At 36.7% G+C, this 27,674-nt stretch overlaps 2 protein-coding genes across 5 annotated transcripts in view; one reads left to right on the forward strand and one right to left on the reverse strand.

Moving 5' to 3' along the window:
• tbck (TBC1 domain containing kinase) overlaps positions 1-16,923 on the forward strand; it is a 66,944-nt gene extending 50,021 nt beyond the window's left edge. For both annotated transcript variants that reach the window (XM_065295350.2, XM_065295351.2), the window contains exons 24-26: positions 9,206-9,381; positions 16,316-16,475; positions 16,578-16,923. In XM_065295350.2, the coding sequence (XP_065151422.2) occupies positions 9,206-9,381; positions 16,316-16,475; positions 16,578-16,688 (447 nt within the window). In that variant the 3' untranslated portion in view covers positions 16,689-16,923. The remainder of the gene's footprint in view (positions 1-9,205; positions 9,382-16,315; positions 16,476-16,577) is intronic.
• A 5,025-nt stretch (positions 16,924-21,948) lies between these two features.
• Positions 21,949-27,674, reverse strand: part of npnta (nephronectin a) — a 65,729-nt gene continuing 60,003 nt past the window's right edge. For all 3 annotated transcript variants that reach the window (XM_065295356.2, XM_065295355.2, XM_065295354.2), the window contains 3 exons: positions 24,147-24,245; positions 23,081-23,340; positions 21,949-23,012 (listed from right to left, as the gene is read on the reverse strand). In XM_065295356.2, the coding sequence (XP_065151428.2) occupies positions 22,902-23,012; positions 23,081-23,340; positions 24,147-24,245 (470 nt within the window). In that variant the 3' untranslated portion in view covers positions 21,949-22,901. The remainder of the gene's footprint in view (positions 23,013-23,080; positions 23,341-24,146; positions 24,246-27,674) is intronic.

Below are 27,674 nucleotides of genomic sequence, written 5' to 3' on the forward strand. Positions count from 1 at the left end.
ATATTTTCTGTCATTTATTCATCTCTTGTCATGCGTTTTCCCGCAATGCAGGATAACTTGGGTGGTATGCTTCGGTTAGTCCTGTAGTTGATAGTCATCTCCTGGGCATTAGAGCATGATGTGTCTGCTGAACAAGCTTTCTCTGTCACTGAAGCTTAACTCCCAGCCAAACTTTCTGTCATCCCAGAGTGTTTATACCGGTGTGTGACTAAAGCTAATACCACTTGAGAAAAATCACGTGCACACCACTGCATGTGCTTCAAGATTATCGTAAAATGTGGATTTAAAATCAAAGTTTATTACTGTAAGAGTGATTTCATTTTGTTGGACTCATATTCAAGGCCATATAGATGATTTATAAAATAAGACGTTAACATAGATTTAGACGTTAATATAGATTTAGACGTTTTCATGGATTTAGACGTTTGTAGAAGTTGCTAATTGATCGTTTGCGTTTATATTCCCATAAATGTGAAAAGTATAGTTAACTGAAGATTTAAGGTCTGTTCACACCAGGGATAATAACTATATAGACTATAAATTAAATGTACTAAAACGTTTTACCGTTAAAAGCCCATTTAATTGAAATTAATCTCACAACACAACTATACAAATAAACAAGTTTAATTTAAAGGGCCCGTGCATTTAAAATGTGAAACTACAGCACACATGTACACACTAAACAAAGCATTGTGTTCCTCCTCAAGACTCCTCGTAGGGTTTTCTGCTTGAGTTTAATATTTTCAACTCAAGCATATAGCGTGTTTTTCAGGCAATCTCTGCGCTCAATTCGCGTCATTCGCACCACTCAATTTGCGTCATTCGCATCGCCCCACACAAATTCACGTCTTTGCGTTCACTTTATATATAATCTACTTGCGCAAATATTTTAATTCGCTTTTGGTGTGTACACCCCATTAGAATAAACATAACGTTATTGTGTGGATGCTAATATAGTATCGCTATAGTTAACGCAAAGCATCACGTTCCTTGCTCTAGATTCCTCACAGGGTTTTCTTCCTGAGTTTAATATTTTCAACTCAAGAATATAGCGTGTGTTCGTGGCAATCGCAGCACTCAATTTGCGTTATTTGCATCGCACCACACAAACTCACATCTGTTCTTGTCTTTGCGTTGACTTTGTATATAATCTACTTGCGCAAATAGTTACATTTGCTTTTGGTGTGTATGTCCCATAAGAATAAACATAACGTTATTGTGTGGACGCTAATATAATTATCGCTATAGTTAACACAAAGCATCACTTTCCTTGCTCTAGATTCCTCGCAGGGTTTTCCCCTTGAGTTTAATATTTTCAACTCAAGAATATAGCATGTGTTAGCGGCAATCACAGCGCTCAATTTGCATCATCGGCACCACTCAATTTGCGTCATTTGCATTGCCCCACACAAACTCCCAACTATTTGTGTCTACTTTGTTTATAATCTACTTGCGCAAATATTTAAATTGGCTTTTGGTGTGTCAGAATAAACATAACGTTATTGTGTGGACGCTAATATAGTGCCGCTATAGTTAACACAAAACATCACGTTTCCTTGCTTTAGATTACTCTCAGGGTTTTCTATAATAGTTGAATATTTTCAACTCAAGAATATAGCATGCGTTTGTTGCAATTGCAGCGCTCAATTTGCGTCATTCGCATCGGCCCACACAAATTCACGTCTTTGCGTTCACTTTGTATATAATCTCCTTGCGCAAATATTTTAATTCGCTTTTGGTGTGTACACCCCATTAGAATAAACATAACGTTATTGTGTGGATGCTAATATAGTATCGCTATAGTTAACGCAAAGCATCACGTTCCTTGCTCTAGATTCCTCACAGGGTTTTCTTCCTGAGTTTAATATTTTCAACTCAAGAATATAGCGTGTGTTCGTGGCAATCGCAGCACTCAATTTGCGTTATTTGCATCGCACCACACAAACTCACATCTGTTCTTGTCTTTGCTTTGACTTTGTATATAATCTACTTGCGCAAATAGTTACATTTGCTTTTGGTGTGTATGTCCCATAAGAATAAACATAACGTTATTGTGTGGACGCTAATATAATTATCGCTATAGTTAACACAAAGCATCACTTTCCTTGCTCTAGATTCCTCGCAGGGTTTTCCCCTTGAGTTTAATATTTTCAACTCAAGAATATAGCATGTGTTAGCGGCAATCACAGCGCTCAATTTGCATCATCGGCACCACTCAATTTGCGTCATTTGCATTGCCCCACACAAACTCCCAACTATTTGTGTCTACTTTGTTTATAATCTACTTGCGCAAATATTTAAATTGGCTTTTGGTGTGTCAGAATAAACATAACGTTATTGTGTGGACGCTAATATAGTGCCGCTATAGTTAACACAAAACATCACGTTTCCTTGCTTTAGATTACTCTCAGGGTTTTCTATAATAGTTGAATATTTTCAACTCAAGAATATAGCATGCGTTTGTTGCAATTGCAGCGCTCAATTTGCGTCATTTGCATCACACCACACAAATCACATCTATTCGTGTCTTTGTGTTGACTTTGTATATAAATATTTAAATTCGCTTTTGGTGTGTACGCCCCATTAGAATAAACATAACGTTATTGTGTGGATGCTAATATAGTATCGCTTTGGTTAACGCAAAGCATCACGTTCCTTGCTCTAGATTCCCCGCAGGGTTTTCTGCTTGAATATTTTTTATATTTATTTGAGGCGAATATGGGGCGTGTTTGTGGCAATAGCGTCACCCAGTTCACATCATTCGCATCGCTCCATGCAAACTCATGTCTGTTCGTGTCTTTGCATTGACTTCATATGTAATCTACTCGTGCAAATATTAAATTCACTTCTGGAGTGTACGCCCCATTGTGTGGACGCTAATATAGTATCGCTATAGTTAACGCAAAGCATTGCATTCCTTGCTCTAGATTCCTCGCAGGGTTTTCTGCTTGAGTTTAATATTTTCAACTGAAGAATATAGAGTTTGCGGCAATCGCACCACTCAATTTGCGTCATTCGCATCGCCCCACACAAACTCACGTCTTTTCGTGTCTTTGCGTTGACTTTGTATTATAACGTTATTGTGTGGACACTAATATATTTATCGCTATAGTTAACGCAAAGCATCACGTTCCTTGCTCTAGATTCCGCGCAAAATTTTCTGCTTGAATATTTTTTATATTTATTTGAGGTGAATATAGGGCATGTTTGCGGAAATAGCGCCACCCAATTCACGTCATTCGCATCGCTCCACGCAAACGCGCGTCTATTCGCGACTTTGCGTTGACTTTGTATGTAATCTACTCGCGCAAAAATTTGCTTCTGGTGTGTACACCCTATTAGAATAAACATAACTTTAATGTGTGAATGCTTATATACTTATCACTATACTTACCTATTTTAGTGATATCAATTCATTATAAAATTTTACATACATTTTAATTCGCATCATCGTAACATTTTTACAACAGCTCTGCCTCGTACACTTTGTCTTTAATTGCTGGAATTTTCTCCAGAGTTATTTAACAAACGGATTACCCTGTCTTAATCCTTCACTTAATATGTTTTTCTTTAAACAGTCGTTCATTAACTCACAACCATTAAACACTGTAACATTACTCCATTTTCCCCCAAATCCCTCTTCATTAGTAAGACTTCACTGGCTGCCTTTAAAAGGTCTTTGTGGCTTGTTACTTGTGTAAGCTAGTTTACTCAATAACAGGGAACTCGATAACTCAACAGTCAATAACAAAGGACCAGACCTACAAAGAATTATGGGTAATCCTCTTAAACCTTTTTTAAGCCTTATACGTGCTCACCTTTGTGTTACCCTGTTAATAAATGACCATCGGAATGATGAAACGCAAATGACCCGTAAGTGAACCAAGGTCATTGAAATGGTGAGCTCCGATTGGCTAGAAGTAAGGAAGTGAGCAAACCATCCCTATGTGCCCTTTTAATGTTTTATTTTGATGCCAGAAGGTCTTGCAAATTTTTTCACACTGCCAAATTTCAGATAGTCTATATTTGCCTTTCAGAGCCAACAGGGCATTAACACAAAATTGAATTTATGCCAAATTTCCATCCCTTGTCTTTTCTGATGCAACATATTGTTCATCTTTCGACAACACCTGTCATGTAGACGTGGGGCTTGTTTTTACATTTTCGCAACTAATCTTTTTCAGTGCATAAAGACCCATGGGCATGTAAGCATGAATTTGATTATTTAAATTTTTTGCAGCCAGCTCTTTTGAATACCGTACTACTTTTGAGACCGATTTAAAGCATTTACCATTAGACTTCTAGGTGGCCTCCATTCCCTTTGGTTTTACTGGGAGAGCGCAATGCACCCAAAAAGCCAAGTTGAAATGTCAATGCTGATAATGAAAGGTCAAGACTGTTGCAAGCATTTAAAGTGTCAAAAACCAGGGCACAGGGGACCATCTTTAGTCAATGAGGAGAATGCCACAAGCCCTGCGGATCTAATGCATTTTAATACCGGAATCCATTGGACATCAGCTTTTCTCTCCTTCTCAAACGCACCTCTATTGCTAAGGTGACCTCGCAGGTAATTGGCTGTGCTCAGTGGGACGCTGGTACTCCATGACTGATTGGACTGATTTCATGGGCGGCTGAACATTGACATTAGCAATGCGAACCCCCACCTCACTGCCCTTTCTTGAGCTCTTGTATTTCTTTCAGAATCCTGCACTTAGATGTAAGGAGTTCTGTGATAATGCGTGGTGTAATTCTCACACTTTGTGCAGTAGATCAGTGAACGTCAAACTTTGTGGGTCTGGAAAAATCTGAACATCATCCATATTGTTCTATTCAATGTACATTTATTTGTGTAGCGCTTTTCACATTTACACTGTCGCAAGCAGCTTTACATGAGGACACAATGTAAAATTTAGGCTGTCAGTCCATTAAAATATTTATTCTAGATTAATTGCATGATTGTCATGAGTTAAGTGGCGATTAATCGCACATTTGTATCTTTTCTTAATTTTTTTAAATGTAACACTTTTCAAGTATTTAATACTCTAATCAACATGGATGTTGACCAATATAGATGCTTTATGCAAATGCATGTTTACACCAACCTGTTTTCTGTTTTCGACAGAACCATCTGCCATTGTTTTGTATATGAATTTTCCTTTGAGGAGACCCGTTTCTTTCTCCATTTCGGTTTGCTGCTGCATCTTTTGTGACCGGTGCTGGGAAATTGAGTGGGAATGAGTATATTTTCAAATATGAGTTATTTATATTTTGACATTCTCTATTAAAAAACTGCAAATCAATGCATGATTCATTGGAATCTGACAAGAAATGTCAGAGCTACACCAGTTTGAAGTTGACATAGTCAGCAAAGTAAATTTTGAGAAACATCCAAAATTACCACATTCATATATCAATATATATATTAAACTTTTTTCTTTTTTTTGTTTGATTGACATTTTTAAGTTTTACTATAATGCAAGGATCTGAGATAATGTTAACCATCAGATATTTTTCCCCAACAGTTAATTAAACATTCAGTTAAGACATAACAGAATATATCTGTGTAAATTCTTGTCAAAACAGATATTTATAAAATTGTAATTCTGTGTAGATTTTTTTTGCGCGTTTGTGTGCACGCTCTTTAAATGTGTCCGATTGTTTTTTTGAAATGTCAGGGGAATTTTTTTTTATTAATATTTACTAATACAATTATTGCTGTTGCTACATTGGATATATCATGGTGATGCTGTAAAAACATGGGATGTGTACTGTATATTATTTTCCTGTTCACACCAAGAGAAAAAATATATTAATTATATATATTAACGATTACTTTAAGCGTCCACACCAGCAAACAATAATATTGTGCAGTGATGCACCAATCATGTTGTTTATGGCTGAATCTTGTTGCCGTTTTTTTTAGCAACAGCCAAGAACGACATGAGCGTATATGAACACTGCAAAAAATGATTTTCAAGAAGACAATTTCTTAGTATTTTCATCTTGTTTTCAGTAGAAATATCTAAAAATTCTTAAATTAAGATGCTTTTTTTGATAAACAAAACGACCCAAGAAAATAAGTCTAGTTTTTAGACCAAAAATATCAAATTTAAGTGAATTTGTGCAAAAAACAAGCAAAACAAAACAAGCTTACCCCATTGGCAGATTTTTTTGCTTGTTTTACACACAAAATCACTTAAATTTCATATTTTTGGTCTAAAAACTAAACTTATTTTCTTGAGTTGTTTTGGTTATCAAGAAAAAGCATCTTAATTTAAGACTTTTAAGATAATTTTACTGAAAACAAGACAAAAATACAAAGAATTTTTTTTCTTGAAAATCATTTTTTTGCAGTGTATGAACAAGATGTTTACACTTCAAAAAATGACTTTCTTATATATTTGTCTTGTTTTCAGTAGAAATATCTAAAAATTCTTAAATCAAGATAACTTTTTTTAATGAGCAAAATGAATTAAGAAAATAAGTCAAATTTTTAGACAAAAAAAATATTAAATTTAAGTGAATTTGTGCTTATAACAAGCAAAACAAAAAAAATTGAGTTAAGTTGAATTAAGTTAAATTGAACAATTCAAGAAAAAATAAAGAATTTTTTTCTTGCCCAATTGTCAATTTTTTTGCTTCTTTTAAGCACAAATTAACTTAAATGTTATATTTTTTGTCTAAAAACTAGACTTATTTTCTTAATTAATTTTGCTCATTAAAAAAATTATCTTGATTTAAGAATGTTTAGATACTTGTACTGAAAACAAGATAAAAATACTAAGAAAGAAAGTAATTTTGCAGTGTATTTGCTTGTTTACAGGCTTAACTGACCTTAAAAATATCTGTAGCTTTCTGAAAATAGAGGCAGCAACTACTTCTTAAGCACATTGATCAAAGATGCAAAGATACATGTGACATCAAAAGTCGTTTTTTATTAAACAAAGCAACATGTGCTTATAAAAAGCACTGTATGACTGATTATACTGAGATACTGAGATGTAACGCCATCAAAACTTTTCTTGAGACTTTTGAGGTGCATTCATATAATTCATATAATTTGTGTCCGTAATATTGTCCAAAAAACCAATTGTGTGTTAGGAAGCGCAAAAATTGTCCAATTCGGATTTATGGCCAGTCGATCATTGCATCTCTAGCGTTGTTTATTCACTGCAAAAAATGACTTTCTAGTATTTTTGTCTTGTTTTCAGTAAAAATATCTAAAAAAATTTAAATAAAGATATTTTCTTGATGAGCAAAATGACCTAAGAAAATAAGTCAAAAAGTAGACAAAAAATATGTAATTTAAGTGAATTTGTGCTTAAAACAAGCAAAATTATCTGCCAATGGGGTGAGGAAATTTTGCTTGAATTAAGTGTTTAAGAAAAAATAAATCTTATTTCAGGATTTTTTTTTCTCACCCCATTGGCAGATATTTTTATGCTTGTTTTAAGCACAAATTCACTTACATTTGGTATATTTTGTCTAAAAACGTATTTTTGTAGGTCATTCATGCGCATCAAGAAAAAGCATCTTTATTTAAGAATTTTTAGATATTTCTACTGAAAACAAGACAAAAATACTAAGTTAGGAAGTCATTTTTTAAAGTGTTCTAAGCATTTTAAATGTCTGAGCCGTCAAATGTTTCAAATGTTTTTGGATTTGCTATTGTTTAATCATCCATCAGCTGGAGAAATTGCTCCGAAAGGGAACCTAATAGCATTCTCTGTTTCTTTATTTTTATAGTTGTAGTGTGCACAATTTTTTAAACTTTATCTTCATAATTATCGTTATTTTACTTAGAATTTCGAAACACAAAATTATATCAAATAAAAATATTTTATGTTACTTGAATTAAGTTAAACAATTTTTATAAGTTATGTCAACTTATCACAGGCCAGAACTTAGTAGGTTACCGTTTATCGACTTGCAAAACCCAGTTGTTTTAACTTCATATTGCATTTGGTTTACAGTGTATGTATCGGAAATAAAACATGAAATATTAAAAATATTTCTTTTAATTTGTATTTTCATGGATCTCTGAATTAAGAATGCTGCATGTTTTAAATCATATGAATGCTTATAATTGTTGACATTGTAGTGGTGTCAAGTGACTAGACCAAAAATGTTCATTCTCATCTATTGTGCTTATAAAATCGGTCACATCCCTCCTGATAAAGATCTAATGATACAAGTCCAGTTTCCAAAGTGCCGTTCAGAGCTATAAAAGTGCTATTTAGTGGAGTGTGTGACACATTTGTTATCTGTGAATGAGGGGTCGTGGATAAGAGTTTCTGAGGGTAAGTGTTAATATTGAATTCAGATTGTCCTATAAAGGACTTTTTTAAGTATAACTGCTCCATCTGCTGTTTCTCTAATGACCGGGACGTGAAGAGGATAGAGAGATGTCTAGACAGGTGGGCTCCATGCGTGTGCAGACTGGATGAAGGTAATTACACCGACAGGGCTGGGATGCAGTTTGCTAATGGATTACGGATTAACAAAAAGAGAACGACAACTAAACTACCAACTAGAGCTCATTTTGTTCTTAGGTGCTTTTTGAGGCGGCCAAATTATTTGAATATAGAAAAAAATGTGTATAGACCTGTGTGGATAACTGAAAGTATGTATGTACATAACTTAACAGTGGCATGTACATAGCTAAAGCTTTAAAAAATGCCAGTGAGCGAGCAGAGTTGGACAGAGGTCAAAGAAACTGCAGCGAGACCGGGAAACTGCTGTGTGTTCAGTGAATGTAAGATGTTCATCTCAGACAGCTTCTGGGGGTTTTATTCACCTTGAGGAAAGACCTGTGTGATCTTCACCCGAGATGGATGAAGATGAGTGGGAGTTCTTGATGGAAGACCTGTGTTGTACAGGTTGAGCTTGAAGTGATTCAGGCGGCGATGTCAGAGAGGTAAACTGAAAGTTCACAGAGGTGAAGGCAGAGAAATGAAAAGCAGCCATGAGTGATGGAAGTAAAAACGTAGATGAATGAGAGAACCTGATGGTTTGGTGTAACTAAGCATTAAAATAGGATTGAGTGTGATACTCAGTACTGCAGTTACAGTGCAGGGTGAAGAGATTGAGCATCTGAGTTTTGAGAAAGTCCCTCAACCCCCATATCACTTTCTCATACTTTTTGATTTGAGATAGCATTCCCCACTGTTCATCTGGCTTATCTCTTTGCCTTGTGTTTTCACAGAGCCGCGAGCCGCTGAAGTTAAGCGATTTAAAATTGGAGGCATCTCCACGCATCTCTGTGGAAGACATCATTGACCTGTGTGAGCTGATAGGACCGGCTTCCTTCAAGACTCCTTTAAAAAGAGCCAGAACCGGAAAACCCAAGATCCTGGCAGTGGACATCCGCAGCCTTGAGGAGTATCCTTTCAGTCTACTACAAGCATTTTGATGTTTTATATTTGAGTGTATACATTAACCTAGCATGAGAACTTTTATGAGTCATAACATGAGATCTAGCATAAGACCTATACTAGGATAAGACTTGGTGTGAGACCAAGAATGAGACTTAACATAAGATCTAGCATGAAAACTAGCATAGAACGTAGAATGAGACCTAGAATGAGAAATTGCATGAGAGCTAGCATCAAAAGTACCACGAGGATTAGCATGAGAACTAGCATAAAACTTACAGCATTTGTCCTAGCTTCGGAACTGCTATGAGAATTGGCATGGGACCTTACATGAGAAATGGCATACAAGCTAGCATGAAAACTAGCTTAAGCCCTAACATGAGAAATTGCCAGGGGGGCAGGGTTTCATATTTTATTGAAGCTTCCCTGGACGCCGCCATTGCTTAGCGAACACCCATCTGCTGTTAGCATCCCATTGACTCCCATTCATCTGAGGCGTTTAAAGACTCCATTTGTCCATTAATTATTTCTAAAGAAACACTAAAATGTATAAAAGGCTCCATTACCATGTATCTTACGTTATGTCCCAGTAGAAGCAGTTTTTGTAAAAATAGGCTAACGATTGCATCATAACCTGCGACTTTCTGTCGCACAGTAGAGAAATTACCGTATGGACTGGGAGAGAAGCTTCCATTCAAAACTTCCATGAGAATGTGCATGAGAAGTAGCATAAAACCTAGCATGAAAACTAGCATAAAACCTGGCATGAGAACTAGCTTGAGACCTAACGTGAGAAATTGCCTGATCGAAGGTAAGCATGAGACCTAGCATGAGAACTAGCATAAAACGTATCATTTGACCTAGCATCGGAACTACCATGAGAATAAGCATGGGACCTTACAAAAGAAATGGCATAAGAGCTAACATGAAACCTAGCATGAGACCTAGAATGAGAAATTGCATTGGAACTACAGTAGCATAACATAAGAAAAACATGAGACCAAGCATGAAAAATAGCATAGAACTTAGCAAGAGAACTAGCTTGAGACCTAGCATGAAAACTAGCATCAAAACTACCATCAGAACTAGCATGAGACCTAACATAAGGCCTAGCATGAGAACTAGCTTGAGACCTAACATGACAGCTAGCATAAGAACTACATTCAAAACTTGAATGAGAAGTAGCATAAACCTAGCATGAAAACTAGCATAAAACCTGGCTCGAGAACTAGCTTGAGACCTAACATGAGAAATTGCCCGATCGAAGGCAAGCATGAGACCTAGCATGAGAACTAACATTGGAACTACCAAGAGAATTCGTATGGAACCTAACATGAGAAACTGCATGAGACCAAGCATGAAAACTAGCTTAAAGGATAATTCTGGTATTTAACACTTTGAGTCTCATTTCTGGTTTGTTTTAGATGAACTACAGTGATGGACACTGAAATTTTGACAATGGGTGGTGTCTTGACTTTGATTAGTTTAAAAGCGTCTCTTGACTGCTTCAGATTGGAAGTCAATGGCCATACACAAACATGTCATTAAAACAACACTTAACATTCATTTTCAAAACTGTGCTACTCACCGAGTGGTTTGTGGTGTTTGTTGATGATTAAAAACAAGTTGGGTAGCGAAATACAGTTTCTGTCGTGTTTTATTTGGCATTTTGTAAAATTCCATTGACTTCTCTTGGAAGACTCATTGCTCGCTGATATATCACTCCGCCGCTGGAAACGGAAAAGGGGTCTGTTTACATGTGGTTGTAGTTTTTTCGATCGGTTTCTCTCAGAATAAATTTTTCCCATATTTGATGGCTCAGTGACCAGCTTTAGGTTTGAAGTTGAGCTCGATTGTGACTGTCTATACGCTAGACACCGAGTTCCATTCAGCGTCCTTGTACGGCAAAGTGTTTGTCGCCATCAAGTGGTCTGGAGTGTGCTAATGCTTCAGACTCAAATATAGAGCGGAAGTATCTACGCAGTTGTGAGGTATCTGAACAAATAGTTCCACTATAGAAAATAACACGGATTGAAATCATACATTGCGCCAATATATTTGTTTTTAATCATTAACGAACACCACAAACCACTCTGTGAGTAGTACAGTTTTGAAAATGAACATTAAGTGTTGTTTTAATGACATGTTTGTGCATGGTCATTGACTTCCATTCTGAAGCAGTCAAGAGACGCTTCTAAATCAGTCAAAAAGTCAAGACACGACCCATTGTCAAAATGTCAGTGTCCATTACTGTAGTTCTTCCAAAACAAACCAGAAATGAGACTCAAAGTGTAAAATACCAGAATTATCCTTTAAGACCTAACATAAGAAATTGCCTGAGAGCTAGCATGAGGACTAGCATCGAAACTACAGTTAGAGCCAGCATCAAAACGAATGTAAAGATTAGCATGAGCATTAGCATTAAAAGTACCATAAGGATTAGCATGAGAACTAGCAATAAACTTATTTTTTGCCCTAGCATCGGAACTACTATGAGAATTAGCATGGGACCTTACATGAGAAATGGCATAAGAGCTAGCATGAAACCAAGAATGAAAACTAGCATGAGACCTAGAATGAACCCTAGCATGACAATTGGAATCCATCAGATCACACTTTGGTCAGTGGCCCAAAACGGGCAAACACTGCTACAGTACCTATAATCCTGTGATAAGACCATTGTGACCACCAACAGTGAAACGTTATTGTGTTCTTAAGCAAATGCTATTTCTGAGACCTTGCTGGTGGTCCAGTCATGAGATATCTTGAATGGACTGATATTTGAATGTAGGACACTAAATATTATCCATCTAATATTAACTCCTGGACCTTTGTCCTGTGATCTGCATGCATTAGTGGTTAGACACAGAAGTGGGCTGGTTTGACATCTGGCCCCTCCTGAGGCCCAAGCCGTATCAAGGCACCAGAATATGAAAGAGACATGTAAAGAGGCCCCTGGGGGCCCAAGCCATATCTTGGCACCAAAATATCATAAATACATGGGAATTTGTGAATATCATGAAGCCAACTCCAACAATGTGTGGGCGAGTTTATGCACAGGCGAGCCGTGCTCACATTTCACCTCGAGGAAATGTTAAACATTTATTTGTACTGTAAATGTACTATTATACTAACCATGTTTTGTTTGAAAGCATTTCATGAGAAACGTACTAGGTGTCATTTATGAGGGTTGGCAGCCGATGGATTATATAAAAACTAGATCCGTTATAAAAAAAGTCAGGTAAATGGGAATTTGTTTGAACATGTATCTGTAATATTGTGTATTATTCTACATCTGTGGAAAATATAACCATAATATCTTTAATATTAACTGAGGCCATTTCAAAGATTAAAAATAATGTGAAATTAATGGTTAAATACTCCTAATCCCCACATATGGATTTATGAATATTGTTTTAAACCTGAATATTGTTTTTAAACTAGATCAGGGTTTGACCTTAACTTTGGATAAGTTTCTTTTTTAATGGATTTTTAAATCTGCAAAAATTCATAAGACCGTTTTTCAAGTCCTGAAAAACAGTGTAAGGTTATTAAAGGTTTCTGGGAATTACCTCCGCTAGTCATTTCTGTTCAAATATGTAGCAGTGAATATGGATCATTGTAAGTGTTAGAGGCAGTTAAAATGAGTTATTATTCAATTACACTACGCACACGTTTTAATCTCTCTCTCGCTGTGTCCATCTTAGATTTAGCACCGAGCTCACCTGCTGCGTTTTATTCAGCTTGTGTTTTTGAGATTCAAACTCTTCCAGGTTTTCATCTTGGTCATATTCAACCCGACGGACTGACTCTTTCTTCTGCTTGCCCTGCATGTATTGATATCTCTCATGTACTCTGTCTTTAGAGCTAGCATTGCTTGAGAATTAGCATGAGAACTAACATGAGACCTATGATGCGAACTAGCATTAAACTAGCATGAAACCTAACATGAGACCTAGCTTTGATCTCTCTCCTCTACTGTGTCTTTAGAGCTAGCATTGCTTGATACCTAGCATCAAAACCACCATGAGAATTAGCATGAGACCTAGCATGAGAACTAGCCTCAAAACAACCATGAGAACTAGCATGCGACCTAACATCAGACCTAGCTTTGATCTCTCTCCTCTTCTGTGTCTTTAGAGCTAGCATTGCTTGATACCTAGCATAAGAACTAGCATCAAAACTACCATGAGAATTAGCCTGAAACCTAGCATAAGAACTAGCCTTAAAACTACCTTGAAGATTAGTATGAGACCTAGCATCAAAACTACCATGAGAATTAGCATGAGACCTTACATGAAAACTAGCATCAAAACTACCATGAGACCTAGTATGAGAACTAGCATGACATCAGACCTAGCTTTGATCTCTCTCCTCTACTGTGTCTTTAGAGCTAGAATTGCTTGATACCTAACATAAGAACTACCTTGAGAATTAGCATGAGACCTAGCATGAGAACTATCCTCAAAACAACCATGAGACCTAACATGAGAACTAGCATGCGACCTAACATCAGACCTAGCTTTGATCTCTCTCCTCTTCTGTGTCTTTAGAGCTAGCATTGCTTGATACCTAGCATAAGAACTAGCATCAAAACTACCATGAGAATTAGCCTCAGACCTAGCATAAGAACTAGCCTTAAAACTACCTTGAAGATTAGTATGAGACCTAGCATGAGAACGAGCATCAAAACTACTGAAAATTAGCATGAGAACTAGCATCAAAACAACCTTGGGAATTAGCATGAGACCGCACAAGAGACCTAGAATGAGAACTAGCAGCAAAACTACCACAAGATTTAGCATGAGACCTAGCATCAAAACTACTATAAGAATTAGCATTAGAACTAGCACGAGACCTAACATGAGACCCAGCATAAGAACTTGCAAGAGACCTAGCATCAATACTAACATGAGAATTAGCATGAGAACTAGCATGAAACCTAACGTGAGAAACATGAGGACTAGCATCAATACTACCATGAGACCTAGCATGAGAACTAAAATGAGATCAAGCATTAAAACTACCATGAGAGTTCCTATGAGACCTAGCATGAGAACTAGCATATAATAAATAGCATGAGAACTAGCATCAAAACTACCATGAGAGTTTGCATGAGACCTAGCATGAGAACTAGCATATAATAATTAGCATGAGAACTAGCATCAAAACTACAATGAGAGTTCACATGAGACCTAGCATGAGAACAAGCATATAATAAATAGCATGAGAACTAGCATCAAAACTACAACGAGACCTAGCTTTGATCCCTCTCCACTACTCTGTCTATAGAGCTAGCATTGCATGAGATCAAGCATTAATACTACCATGGGAGTTCGCATGAGACCTAGCATGAGAACTAGCATATAATAATTAGCATTAGAACTAGCATCAAAACTACCATAAGGCCTAGCTTTGATCTCTCTCCACTACTCTGTCTTTAGAGCTAACATTGTTTGAGACCTAGAATCTGAACTAGCATATAATAATTAGCATGAGAACTAGCATTTAAAACTACCATGAGACCTAGCTTTGAGCTCTCTCCACTACTCTGTCTTTATAGCTAACATTGTTTGAGACCTAGCATGAGAACTAGCATAAAATAATTAGCATGAAAACTAGCATCAAAACTACCATGAGACCTAGCTTTGATCTCTCTGCACTACTCTGTCTTTAGAGCTAACATTGTTTGAGACCTAGCATGAGAACTAGCATATAATAATTAGCATGAAAACTAGCATCAAAACTACCATGAGACCTAGCTTTGATCTCTCTCCACTACTCTGTCTTTAGAGCTAACATTGTTTGAGACCTAGCATGAGAACTAGCATATAATAATTAGCATGAAAACTAGCATCAAAACGACCATGAGACCTAGCTTTGATCTCTCTCCACTACTCTGTCTTTAGAGCTAGCATTGCATGAGAACTAGCATTAATACTACCATGAGACCTAGCGAGAACTAGCATATAATAAATAGCATGAGAACTAGCATCAAAACTACCATGAGACCTAGCTTTGATCTCTCTCCACTACTCTGTCTTTAGAGCTAACATTGTTTGAGACCTAGCATGAGAACTAGCATATAATAATTAGCATGAAAACTAGCATCAAAACTACCATGAGACCTAGCTTTGATCTCTCTCCACTACTCTGTCTTTAGAGCTAACATTGTTTGAGACCTAGCATGAGAACTAGCATATAATAATTAGCATGAAAACTAGCATCAAAACTACCATGAGACCTAGCTTTGATCTCTCTCCTCTACTCTGTCTTTATCCTTTGATGGTGTGGCTGTGCTTTTTGGACAGAGTTTGAAAGTTTTCTCAAAGCCTGTGGATCGGTTTGGAATTTGTTCTGCAAATCCTATGAACTTTACCTGACACTGTTACAAATGCGCAGCTCAAGAGCTTATGAGAGATTGTGTGCCGCAACAAATGTGCACCTTAGGTGTTCACTTAATAGAAACAATAGAGCTAAACGCAGTAATGGTCTTCACTGATTTAAACCAGTGTGCTAGAAGTGCTTGAGAGAGCTTCTGAGTCCTTCACAGATGCATTTGCCTGACATTGCTTAATATGGACTGAAAAAAACCTGAGAACAGATACATTTTTCCACCAATAAGACCGGATGAAGGTCCAATAACAGGTGATAATAACACAAAGTATGTAAAATACTACAAAAAAACATTTAATACAGATAAAACGTAAATGTGGTTGAAGTAAAACTGCAAATGTGCTATTAAATTATTAAAATATTACCAACAATTTCAGGGGGTACTTCAAATTATTTATGTCAAAGGGGTTCGACTGATAAAAAACCAAATATGGTCTTATTGCTTTATATTTTAAAATCAAGTAAACTCGTTTAAATGGCTATAAGGTTATGGTCAACTTATAACATAAACAATAATGAATTAGCCCTTGACCTCACGTGTGCAGATTCAGTCGTGGTCACATCCCGGGAAGCATCAACATTCCGTACACATCCATGTTTGGTCCGGATGGGGAGCTGCTCCAGTGCCCCGCCACTGGCGTGCTGGCCGGTTATAAATTTCGTGTTATTGTCATCATCAGCAACATCATGAAGAATGCTACCATGGTAAATTCATTTGCAAGCTTAGACTTCGATTTTATTTGCGCAGTCGATGCGTTTATCCTCACCCAATGCCCTTGTATTGATCTTTGCGTTTGTCTCTTTTAGTTTGCAGCTCACCTGGTGAAGGTGAATTTTCCACGTGTTTGTGTCTTGGATGGCGGTATGAACAAGATGAAGTCGACCGGCCTGTTGACAGTCCCGTCTCCACAGATATAGCAGCGTGTTTTTTATTTCAAGGAAAATGTGAAACATTTCATGTATTTATATTGTCACAAAACAAGCTGTTTTTTTTCTGCCAGACCGTGTCCAGAATTCCTTTAGGCCATTTTGCATTTTAAACAAAGCTTGAATTTGAATAACAAATCTGCACTGTATTTTATTATGCAGGAGAGAAATCTCTGGGACCAAAAAATTATGAAATAAATGTAAATAAATAAAAAACTTAACTGTTCAGTGCAGTTTAACATTTATCAAAAGCAACTACACTGAAATGTGTGCACTTTTCATTAACAGCCATCAATAATGACATCATCAGGACTAAACTATGTAAACAAGAATGTTACAAACAGTCAACAGTATTCTGTGCGTGAAGACGACTAATTAACAATCTGACCCACAAAAGGTCACAAAAATTGCATTAGCATTGTCTCTGAATGCAAAGCATGGATTCATAGCATTAGAAATGCATTCTGGGTTCCCGACCTGTCAGTCAGAGCAGAAGTTATAGTGATGCGTGTAATCACTAGATATGTGTACACGCTAGGAAAAATAATTATAAATGTCAATTTCTAGCATCTTAACTAGTCGATAGTTACAGAACCTGGCACACGTACGTGCATACAGTAGCTTTGCATGAATCCATCCTGCCTTAGGTGACGGGTATGGTCTAGTGTCTGTGCTAAAATCAAATATTGTTTTTGGCAGACATTTAAAGGAATACAGTAGTTCACCCAAAAACGATTTTCTGTGTCAATGAGTTTGTATGGACAAGACCTCTCTTGTCCATACAATGAAAGTGAATGAGGAATGACGTTGTTAAGTATAAAAGTCCATGAATTTGGAGTAATGCAAGACAAATCTAAGTACAAGTCATTTCAAGTCGTATGAACGCAAGATATTCTGCCAAGCATCTATTTTTGCTTCATTAAGTTCAACAACGCTTTTTTATCCTTCAAAACCCAAATGCAGATTTTCAAAGAAAGACATTGGGGAAACAAACGTTGCCAGTGTTGGGGAAAGTTACTTTTAAAAGTAATGCATTACAATATTAAGTTACTCTCCAAAAAAGTAACTAATTGCGTTGCTTAGTTACTTTTCATGGAAAGTAATGCTTACGTTACTTTTGCGTTACTTTTTCTTACTTTGCTGAGGCTTGATCTCTTTCAGGCCTTGCAGGTGGCTTTTATGACTGAGAAGTTCTGCATTCAGAAATTGCATTTTTCTATCGCAAAAATGACTGAACGCACGTATAGAGTGCGTAAATCTACGTTAATACATTCAGTTTAATGCAGTATATTGTTTTTTTATTACATCGAATTAATTAAATTGAAAAGTAACGAATTAATTAAATTGAAAAGTAACTGGTATTACTTTTTTTAAAAGTAACTCTATTAATATGTACATTTACATAGTAATGCGTTACTTTACTCGTTACTTCAGAAAAGTAATATTATTACGTAATGCACGTTACTTGTAATGCGTTACCCCCAACACTGAACGTTGCAATGTGAACGATGCTGTGGATTTTTGCACAGATTTGGTCGTATAGTGGGCGTACGCAAAAATCCACGGCAACGTTCACATTTATAAAAACTTTTTTTTACGTGGAAAAGTAGCTTAGCCCAGTGGTTTTCAAACTGGGGGCCGGGGCCCCCAGGGGGGCCGAGTGATGGTGCCAGGGGGGCCCCAGTTTTATGAAATACATTAATTTATTGTGAATTCTGTGTAATTAAATCTAAAAAAAAGGCTACTAACCAAAAGCACTATTTTTTGTATAATTTAATGTCGAGTTTTAGAACCGTTTTTGTGTCACAAAATTTCTTTGGGGGGCCGCAAAGGAATGCACCGTACACAAGGGGGGCCACAGGCTGAAAAAGTTTGGGAACCACTGGCTTAGCCTAAAGTCATGGTCTGAGCAGAGGTACGCACTTTTGCTATGCTAATTGCTGTAGGTTTCTAGAAATATAAGCCATCCATGCTGCTCGCAAAGGATTTAAACATTGACAGGTGCTCTTTTATATTTCAATGAAAATAATTGGGCATCATTTAAAAGCAGAGATCTGAAACTGTGCATAAGTTCAAGGTTATTTGCAATTAATAGATTTCACATGTGAAAGAAAGGTGTAGACGCATTTTCTGTGCGTACATTCGTTCTATGAATCACACTTTTTATTTTTTAACTCGTTCCCAGCCATTGACGAGTTATTTCGTCAATTAAGTAAAAACATTTGTATTAAAAAAAGTGTTTCTGCAATTCATAGATTACACATGTGAAAGAAAGGTGTACACGCATTTTCTGTGCGTATGTTCGTTCTATGAATCACACTTTTTATTTTTTAACTCTTTCCCGGCCATTGACGAGTTATCTCGTCAATTAAGTAAAAACATTTGTATTAAAAAAAAGTGTTTCTGAAGAATTTTTATGTTAATACACACTGTGTGTATGTTTTGATAATAGTTCTGAATCTGATCTCTAACAAAATTCCTTCACAAAAATGCAATAACTTCAGCTTTTTGCTAAAAAAATATTTTTACAGAAAAATACCCATATTAAAGTGTTTATAAGCAGAGACGAAATATAAATAGGATGAAATGTTTTTTCCTGTTTTGTTTGTTTGTTTATTGTTTGTTTGAAAGCAGAGGGTCTGATCTTTCATTTGATATATTGGTATGTTTATATATTTTTAGAAGAACATTTTCCTGGAAGGGATTTTGTGAAACTTTTGTGAAAATCACAAAGAATGCTGGCAGGCAACTTAAAAAAATTATGGTTGGCAGGGAAAGAGTTAATAAATAGTTTTATGGTGCATTCACACCAGCTGCGGCAGAGGTGGCAAAAACGCGCTATTTGTGTGTAGTTGGATGCTTGAACATTTGAGTTTACTCGATCATTCACGTGAAATTCTAGTCATTCGAGACATTCACACGGAAATTCGCGTCATGGGAGGGGCTTCTGCGACTCCACTGAGACTCAGCTCGCCTGATTGGTTTACACGGTGCGGAAATCCGTCGAAGTTCAGAGTTTTTCAACATGCTCGTTTCCCGCGGCAACGCTCAATTTGCGCCATCTGTGCCGCACCTTCTGTGCATCCCATGCTGCAGGATGCCTTGTCATGTCTTTGAATTGACTTAACATGTAAATCACTTGCACTTGCCTCCTCTACCTCATCATTCACACGTGAAAGCCACACGTGAAATTGTAGTCATCGAGACATTCAGTCGGAAATTCGCGTCATGGGAGGGCTTCTACGACTCCACTCGCTTCCTGTAATCATATCACTACTAGAGAAAGCTCCTGATTGGTTAACGCGGCACATTTTTCCCCCAAAGTTGCCATTTTTCAACTCGCGCGTTTCCTGCGGCAACGCTTAATTTGCACAATTCATGCGAACTAGCCGCGTGAATGAGGCTGAATCGCGACTACCGCACCGCGCTTAACGCCTCATTCGCGCCGCGAGACCTCTAGACGTACGTAAACGTGTCTTCACATTGACTTAACATTGAAATCACTCGCCCTTGACGCCACTAACGCAGCTGGTGTGAACACTGCATTAGGATGGTTTCTATGTAGCTTTATAAATGAGGCCCCAGATCCGCACTGGAGCTGCTGACTTTGGCACGTATCATGTGGAGTCATCTGCTACCTGGGTAAAAAATAAGAAAGTTTTTGGTCGAACACTATTTAGGTGTGACTTCATGCTTTTGTTTTTGTTACAAACATCTTTATCTGCTTTCTCTGGCACAGCAAGTCCATTCACACTGGCTTCAGTTCCCAATCCCATAAAGTGCCCGCAGGGATCAGATGGACATTAATGTGCCACATGGCACAGTGAATTCAGCACGGATCAGATTCCCTGCCGTATTTTATCGGCTCCGCGACGAATCCATCCTGCAAGAATTCAGGCTTTGCAAGAATTCAGGCTTTGCAGTAAGGAGGGAGGGTTTGGTGAAGGTACACCTAAATTAAAGCTGAAACAGAAATGCCTCTAAAAGTGACCACTGCCATTACGGCAAGTGCCGAGCCAAATGTGCCCATTTTATTTTCCAATTCCCACGAGGCGATCAATAAAATTGATATCGTTTTGGATAACTGCTGGATCTTGAAGTACTGTGCTTCCAACACCTGAAGCATATAGGGAAAAAGTCGACTCATTCACATCCAATGGCTATAAAGAGGAACATAAACAATACAGCAGAGGTAGTTTTTTCAAAATACAAGGAAAGGACCTCTTTTCAAGTAATAATGTTGCTTGTGTATATTCATCACACCAATGGATAACAAGCATGAGCTGAATTGCTTTTATAGAGGGCTACCAATTCAAAGCTATTGGGTGAATCTCACGTAATCCAGATTTAAAAGGTGTACAGCATCAAGATTTTTAAAAAGCCCTTGAAGCACTTTTTATTTGCAAATATAAGATTAAGGTCTTATTAGGATTTAAAAAATATTTCCTACAGAATTATTTAAATATTTTAGATTATCATTATCAACAATGATCATTACCGCAACATGATATTACATTAAATATATGCATTTAAAAAAAGTTGTCTAAGTACTACCACAAACAAAATTTCAACTTTTATCTGGAGAGAAAAAATAAGAACTGCTTACCTGGTAGCCATCTTGAGTGTCACAGTCAATTATGTCCCTTACAAAATTGTTTTTAAATGTTAGTTCCTTGAGGGCTTAAACACTGATTGAAAATTGTTGCGGAGGATGAGAAAATTGGCTTTGGACACATTTATATTCTTATTATTGTCTCTCCATTCACCAATGATCACCAAATACCACATGTTTCTTTACTTTAAATGTTTATAGTATGAACCTTTTTATTTTATAGATTTTTTTATTATAAATATTTCCATGTCAAAGAACCTAAATCCAGTCATGGACACGTTACGGTAATGATTTTCCCTCCTTAAATGTGGAAAAAAACAACAAAATTGGTTTGTATGATGTCATTTGAAATCATGTGCAAAATAGTACATGAAGAGATGCTTGTAACTCTACGCTTCTTATTTTGATAACATTTACTTTTATTATCAAAATGTTTCATGACACCTCATAATTCTAATTTCGCGAGAATCACCCTATTGAGCACATAAAAATACGAAAAACGAAAGTTTATTATCAAGTACCTTTTCATTTTTAATAAAGTACCTTACATATTATTTACATTTATTCAATGTATTAACGATGATCATTCATTGTGATGGATTATTTACCGTACGTAAACAGGAAACATACAATTAAACACATTTTATGTTCACATCATTTAATGTCTGATTCATTGTGAATGTTAAACCGAGACCTTTCCTGTTCGACAAACGTCTTTTAAAGGTTGTGATGATAATACAGAATGGCTGATACAGCCATTAAGAAAAAAAAAAAAAACGCTTTACTGGTTTGCACAGTATGTGTCAACAAAATAATAAGTCAGGTTTGTGTAATGTAAACATTGTCCTGCATCACGTATACAATAAATTCTCATATGAATGCATCTACAAAGCATATTTGAAATATATTTATATATACACATGTATGAATACATTAACGATAATGAACCAAAAAAAATTGTGTCGCGCAGATATTAGTGAGGTTTTATGAGAAGACATTTACAGTATATTCGTACGACAATGGCATGGCTACATTTTACATTTACAAAATTAAACTTTACAAAAGTACATTTTTAGACATTTTCTTTACGTATCCTATCCAATTGACAGCTCTTATGCCACCTAGCGTCTAAAAATTCGGTGGTGAATTGACATTTTTGAGCCACGAGCTCTCACTGAAATCTCTAATGGGTTTTTCAAACAACAAAAAAATGTGATCTCAAAACATGCTACTGTAAATAAGGACCACAGGTGCAAAACCGCGATGCTTCAAAATTCTGACGGCACGAGTGTGTAATTTCTGACAAAATGTCAGTCCACAAGTAATGTTACAGCTTTTCAAAAAAAAAACCCATCCGAGGCTTCAGAAGGAACTCGTTGTGAATTAGCCTATAAATTAACGTCAAGTTAACCTGGACGTACAGAACAACTTTGATTGGCTACAGGAACATGCACTTTGTAGTAACCCATGATGGCCGGAAGAAGTGCGCCCATAACCGCACCGCGACCAGCCGAACGGCACGTCCCAATCTGTCGCGTGTCCCTCTTCTTAAGAGTCTCGTGAAGTGGGGTTAAAAGTCACTGTGGCTGGGGTTAAAGTCTCCTCAGGTTGTGTTCCTCCTGACAGGGACCTTTTCGGAGACTCATATCATCCAGAGCGATTTCACCCTTACGACCTCTCCGTCTTTCTCCCTTTACGATCACCTGGAACGGCAAACATTTCTTTATTGTGAGGATAAAATTCAATTAATAACTTTAAATTAAATACTTACGCTTTCAAGTCCATTGCCCCAGATTGTGATCTGTGTGGATCTCCAGCCGTTTCCTCCCGTTCGGCCCCAGACCGCAGGACTGTGTTGCCGGGCTTTCTGTACGAACACCTGCAGCATGCCCACGTGATGGCCTGCCATATTGTGACGAAATGCCAGGCACAGGTTACCCTCGTTCCAGGGCGGAGTCAGGGGGAGTATCAGCTGAGCGCCACGCCCACCTCGTTTCTCTCCTCCCTCTGAGATCCTCAGGTGCCGCCCACCTGGCATAGAGGAGAATAAAAAACGTATTATTTATATAATGTTACATCTTAATCACAGATGTTGACCAATCAACGTGTAGGACTGGAAAATACTGATTTAAAGAACCCCTATTATGCAAATAAAAAAAAAAAAATCTTAGGTGTGCCTGTGACGTTTCAGCTCAAAATACCCCATAGATCATTTATTATAGCATGTCAAAAATGCTCGGCCTGATTCCCTTTTCAAAGTGTTTTTCAAAAATTGTGCACCCCGCCTTTAAAGTGAGAAAATTTAGGTTGACAAAAAATTATTTTTAGGTGTTATAAATTGAAGTAATATTTTAAGTTAAAATAAGCTAGTTTTTAGGGGGTGTGCACAGCAAAGCTTTTAAACGCGGCTAAAAAAAATGCCAGGTGGACACCGTTTTTTTTCAGCTGAATGAACAGCTCATATAGATCTGATTCCTGTGAATACAGCGTATAGTACAATTCGCTGAGGGTGGAAACTATGGTAACGCAGGACTGTCAGTCAGTGGCTGTGGGCGGGGCTTTATCAGTGTGACGTCACATTAACAAGAGAATCAATACTGCATGTCTAATGAGACTGCACTGGTTTAACTGGGATTTTTTCATTGTAGGGTTGTTGGGTTCACACTGCCAACACACATTTATGTCCAAACACCTTGTAAAAGTGGATAGGTGCCCTTTAAAATGAGAAACATCACATTTATAAGCAACACTTTATAAAAGCAAACCTTCTAACAGGGTAATGAAAATGTAATATGTTTTTGAATCAAAAATAATAAAAGATAAAAAATGTCCCATACCAGATGGATCTTCTGTCGTCTCCCAGTGAAGGTCTCCTTCTCGCCGGTGGATCCATCCACAGAGACCATGATCAAAAGAGCAGCTTAGATATCCACTGTCTGTGAACATTGCACAACTGATCAAACATTCGGTTCTGACAAAAATTGAACTTGATAGTACAAATATGGGTGAAATTCACAAAGGTTATTAAAAACGGCGTATTTTACGTTGAAATCAAAAGAGAGACATGAGACAAATTATGCACATTTTTGCTTTGTGTCAACTTTTCAAGAGGCATGTCAAGGAAAAAATACTGAAAACTATACATCATGGCATCATTTGTCATACTGCCTTTATACTGTTAAGCAGGGTCGGACTGGGAACAAAATTCGGCCCTGGCAATTTCTCGTGGAACGGCCCACCACTGGACCGATGACCCCCCCCCACTCCACACACAAGCCCACCGATACCAAAATCCCCCCCCCCTAAACCCAATGCTTTGATTTATTGAACATTTATATTAATTTCACAGTATAGTTACAATTCAACCACCTCAAACTCTCTTTGCCATGAACAAAGCTGACACTGTTTGTCAAAGCACCACAAAAACACTTTTACTATTTTTGCACTGTTATATGAAGCAATACTTGTGTAGATGACCCCTTTTATCAAACTCTATTGAATACAATAATTTGTAAAGTATATTAATGATAGACAGAGCAGGTCTATAGATTATAGGTCTATAGATTATAAATGTGACCGGTGTTATAATGGTTTATGTAGCTTTCTTCACTTTATATTAGATAGAGCAGAAGCAGTTAAAGTGCCTCTCTTTCTATTTCTCTCTTGCAGATTAAAAGATTACCATCTCTTAGGGGTGTTTTGACTAAGGATTTACATATTCGAATCAGAATTTTCGAATCTTTCCATAGTCGACCGATAGTCGAATCATCTATGTTTGTGTGCATGGGTTGGGAGGGGGCCAGACCAGGTACAAATTGGTAACTTTTATTTTCTTTCACAAGCAGCACACATAAACAACTGTCTGATAAAGTGACCAAAACTGTCTTTCAAGTAATAAACGAAGACAAAACTGACGATGCATTTATATATATATTTTTTAAGGTAAAATGTATGGCAACATTTGTTTAATTATTCCTCATAACATTTTAAAGCCACGATCTACAGAACATCACACAAAAATACATTTTGATAACTAAAAAAATAACAAAGGTGATCCTGCCTTGGAAACTCCGGCAACAATTAAGTGTTTTTATTTAATTTGGAGATATAGCGCGTCAAAGCAGTCATGACCAAAAAAAACCGACAAATGAGAAATGACAAATAATTTGTGATTGTGACTGTAAATGATAAAAACTCATCTTTATATACAATTCATTAAACTTTAATTTATAACAAGAAAAACACTGAAATTAATGATTTTATAGACACTACGCGTTATTATTTAGCACAGAAATACCTGCTTGCTTGCTTTGACTTTGATCATCTCTGTATTCACTTTAGATACAGAAAGACCGGATGATATTATTTATTTCAGGAATCTTTTTGCTATCATTTGAAAGTGAACACCGACTGACCATAATATTAAATCACAAGAAAGACATTCGTGTCAGGCAGAAATAGGTTCGCTGCAGATAGTTTCCGTTTTATCACCGAAATAAAAAAAACGGCTTACCTGTTTTGTAGTTTAACTTTGAGATAGACAATATAACCAATCTGTTTTAAATACATTTTAAAAACTTATACTCGTCGAAAAACATCCGTTTTTTAATGTTTAGTTTGATGAACTCCTAAATATGAGACGCAGAGCACCTAACCCGTTCGGCTAAATTACATGCGCAAGCATGGCCAGCACGCAATAGCGCAACATCGATACAACGAAAAGCTATCCAAAATGTACATACTTAAATAAGATCGAAATTTACGTTTATAATAAATACATTTTTTTTTTATAAAATAAGGTCAGAAGTAACAAAGTGCAGAACAAATATGCAAAATGCCTCAAGTGCACGGAAACAAAACACAGGCCAAATAGTTAAATCAGATTAACCAAAGTGATTTATAAATAAAATAAAATATAGAAATTTTTAAAAGAACGAAAGCCATAGTTTAATTTGCCGGCTTTGTCTTTTAAATGTCGAAACAAAGAGGCAAGGCTTTATTAAGAGACCTCTTATGGACGTGAAGCCCGGTCACAGGGGTTGATGGATTTATTAACTCATTTTAAAAATATTTATTGAAAGCTGCTACTTCACATTTATTTGCAGCATTATCATAATATGCAGTATATTAATATATTGTGAGAAAGCTGAAATCAGATGTGAAATCAGATAATGTGTGCACCCAAATACGGCCAAAATTGAATGATATTTCATAACACATCTGCGACGATTCGACTATGAGATTGGTAAGCGACTTTTTCTCGCGGATCTTCTCCGCTCCCCCTTTCTTCTTTTTGGAGCCTCTGTTGTCCATAATTATAATTCTTAAGTGCAAGGCTAAATGATGTGCTATCATCACTGTATATTTCCCCATAAACCCAGCGGCTGCTTGGACAAATCCATTTGAGGGGTGGGGCATGGGGCGCGATCGTAACACACACTGAACCTGTCATGAAGAAGCCGAAAATATTTCCCTATCACCCGCCCTCCAAGCCAAATGCAACTGCATTTATACATGACGGGCCGAAAGTAAATAACTTGAACATTTTGGCATAAAAAAAAAATATCTCAGAGGCCACCGGCCCACATGTCGACCGGCCCACCGGGCATTTGCCCGGTTGTACAGATTACCAGTCCGAGCCTGCTGTTAAGTGTATTAAAGCAGTGGTTCTCAAACTTTTCATTACGCGACCCACTTACATGAATTAAATTTAATTGCAATCCCAAAATACTTGATATCAAACCCATTATCGTTAACTCTTTCGAGTATAATATGAGTTATCTCGTCAATTAAAAGAAAAACATTTGCATAAAAAAGTGTGTTTCTGGAGAATTTTTATGTTAATCTGCAATACCGCGATTATCCACTTAGTCAATTTATGAAAAAAAAAACTGAATCCAAAACGTTATTTCCTAATTTTAAACTCTGTGTATGTTTTGATAATCGTTCTGAATCTGATCCCTAACAAAATTCTTTCACAAAAATGCAATTATTTCAGCTTTTTGCTAAATAATTTGGATTTTTGAAGAAAAATAACCATATTTAAGAGTTTATAAGCAGAGAAAAAATATAGATAGGATGAATCATTTATTTATTTATTTTTTCTTCATTTTGTTTGTTTAAAAAGCAGAGGGTCTGTTCTGTTATTTGGTATGTTTTTATATTTTTAGAAGAAAATATTCCTGGAAGGCATTTTGTGAAACTTTTTTTTTTTATAAAAAAAATGGCTGGCAGGGAATGAGTTAATTGTCATTAATAGGACAAAACTACAACAACAACCAAGTGACTTTGCATGACGCACCTTATACCACTGTGCGACCCACAAGTGGGTCAGTTTGAAAACCCATGTAAGTGTAAAATATTCT

The sequence above is a fragment of the Paramisgurnus dabryanus genome, chromosome 4, assembly GCF_030506205.2.
Source record: "Paramisgurnus dabryanus chromosome 4, PD_genome_1.1, whole genome shotgun sequence".
Taxonomy (NCBI): domain Eukaryota; kingdom Metazoa; phylum Chordata; class Actinopteri; order Cypriniformes; family Cobitidae; genus Paramisgurnus; species Paramisgurnus dabryanus.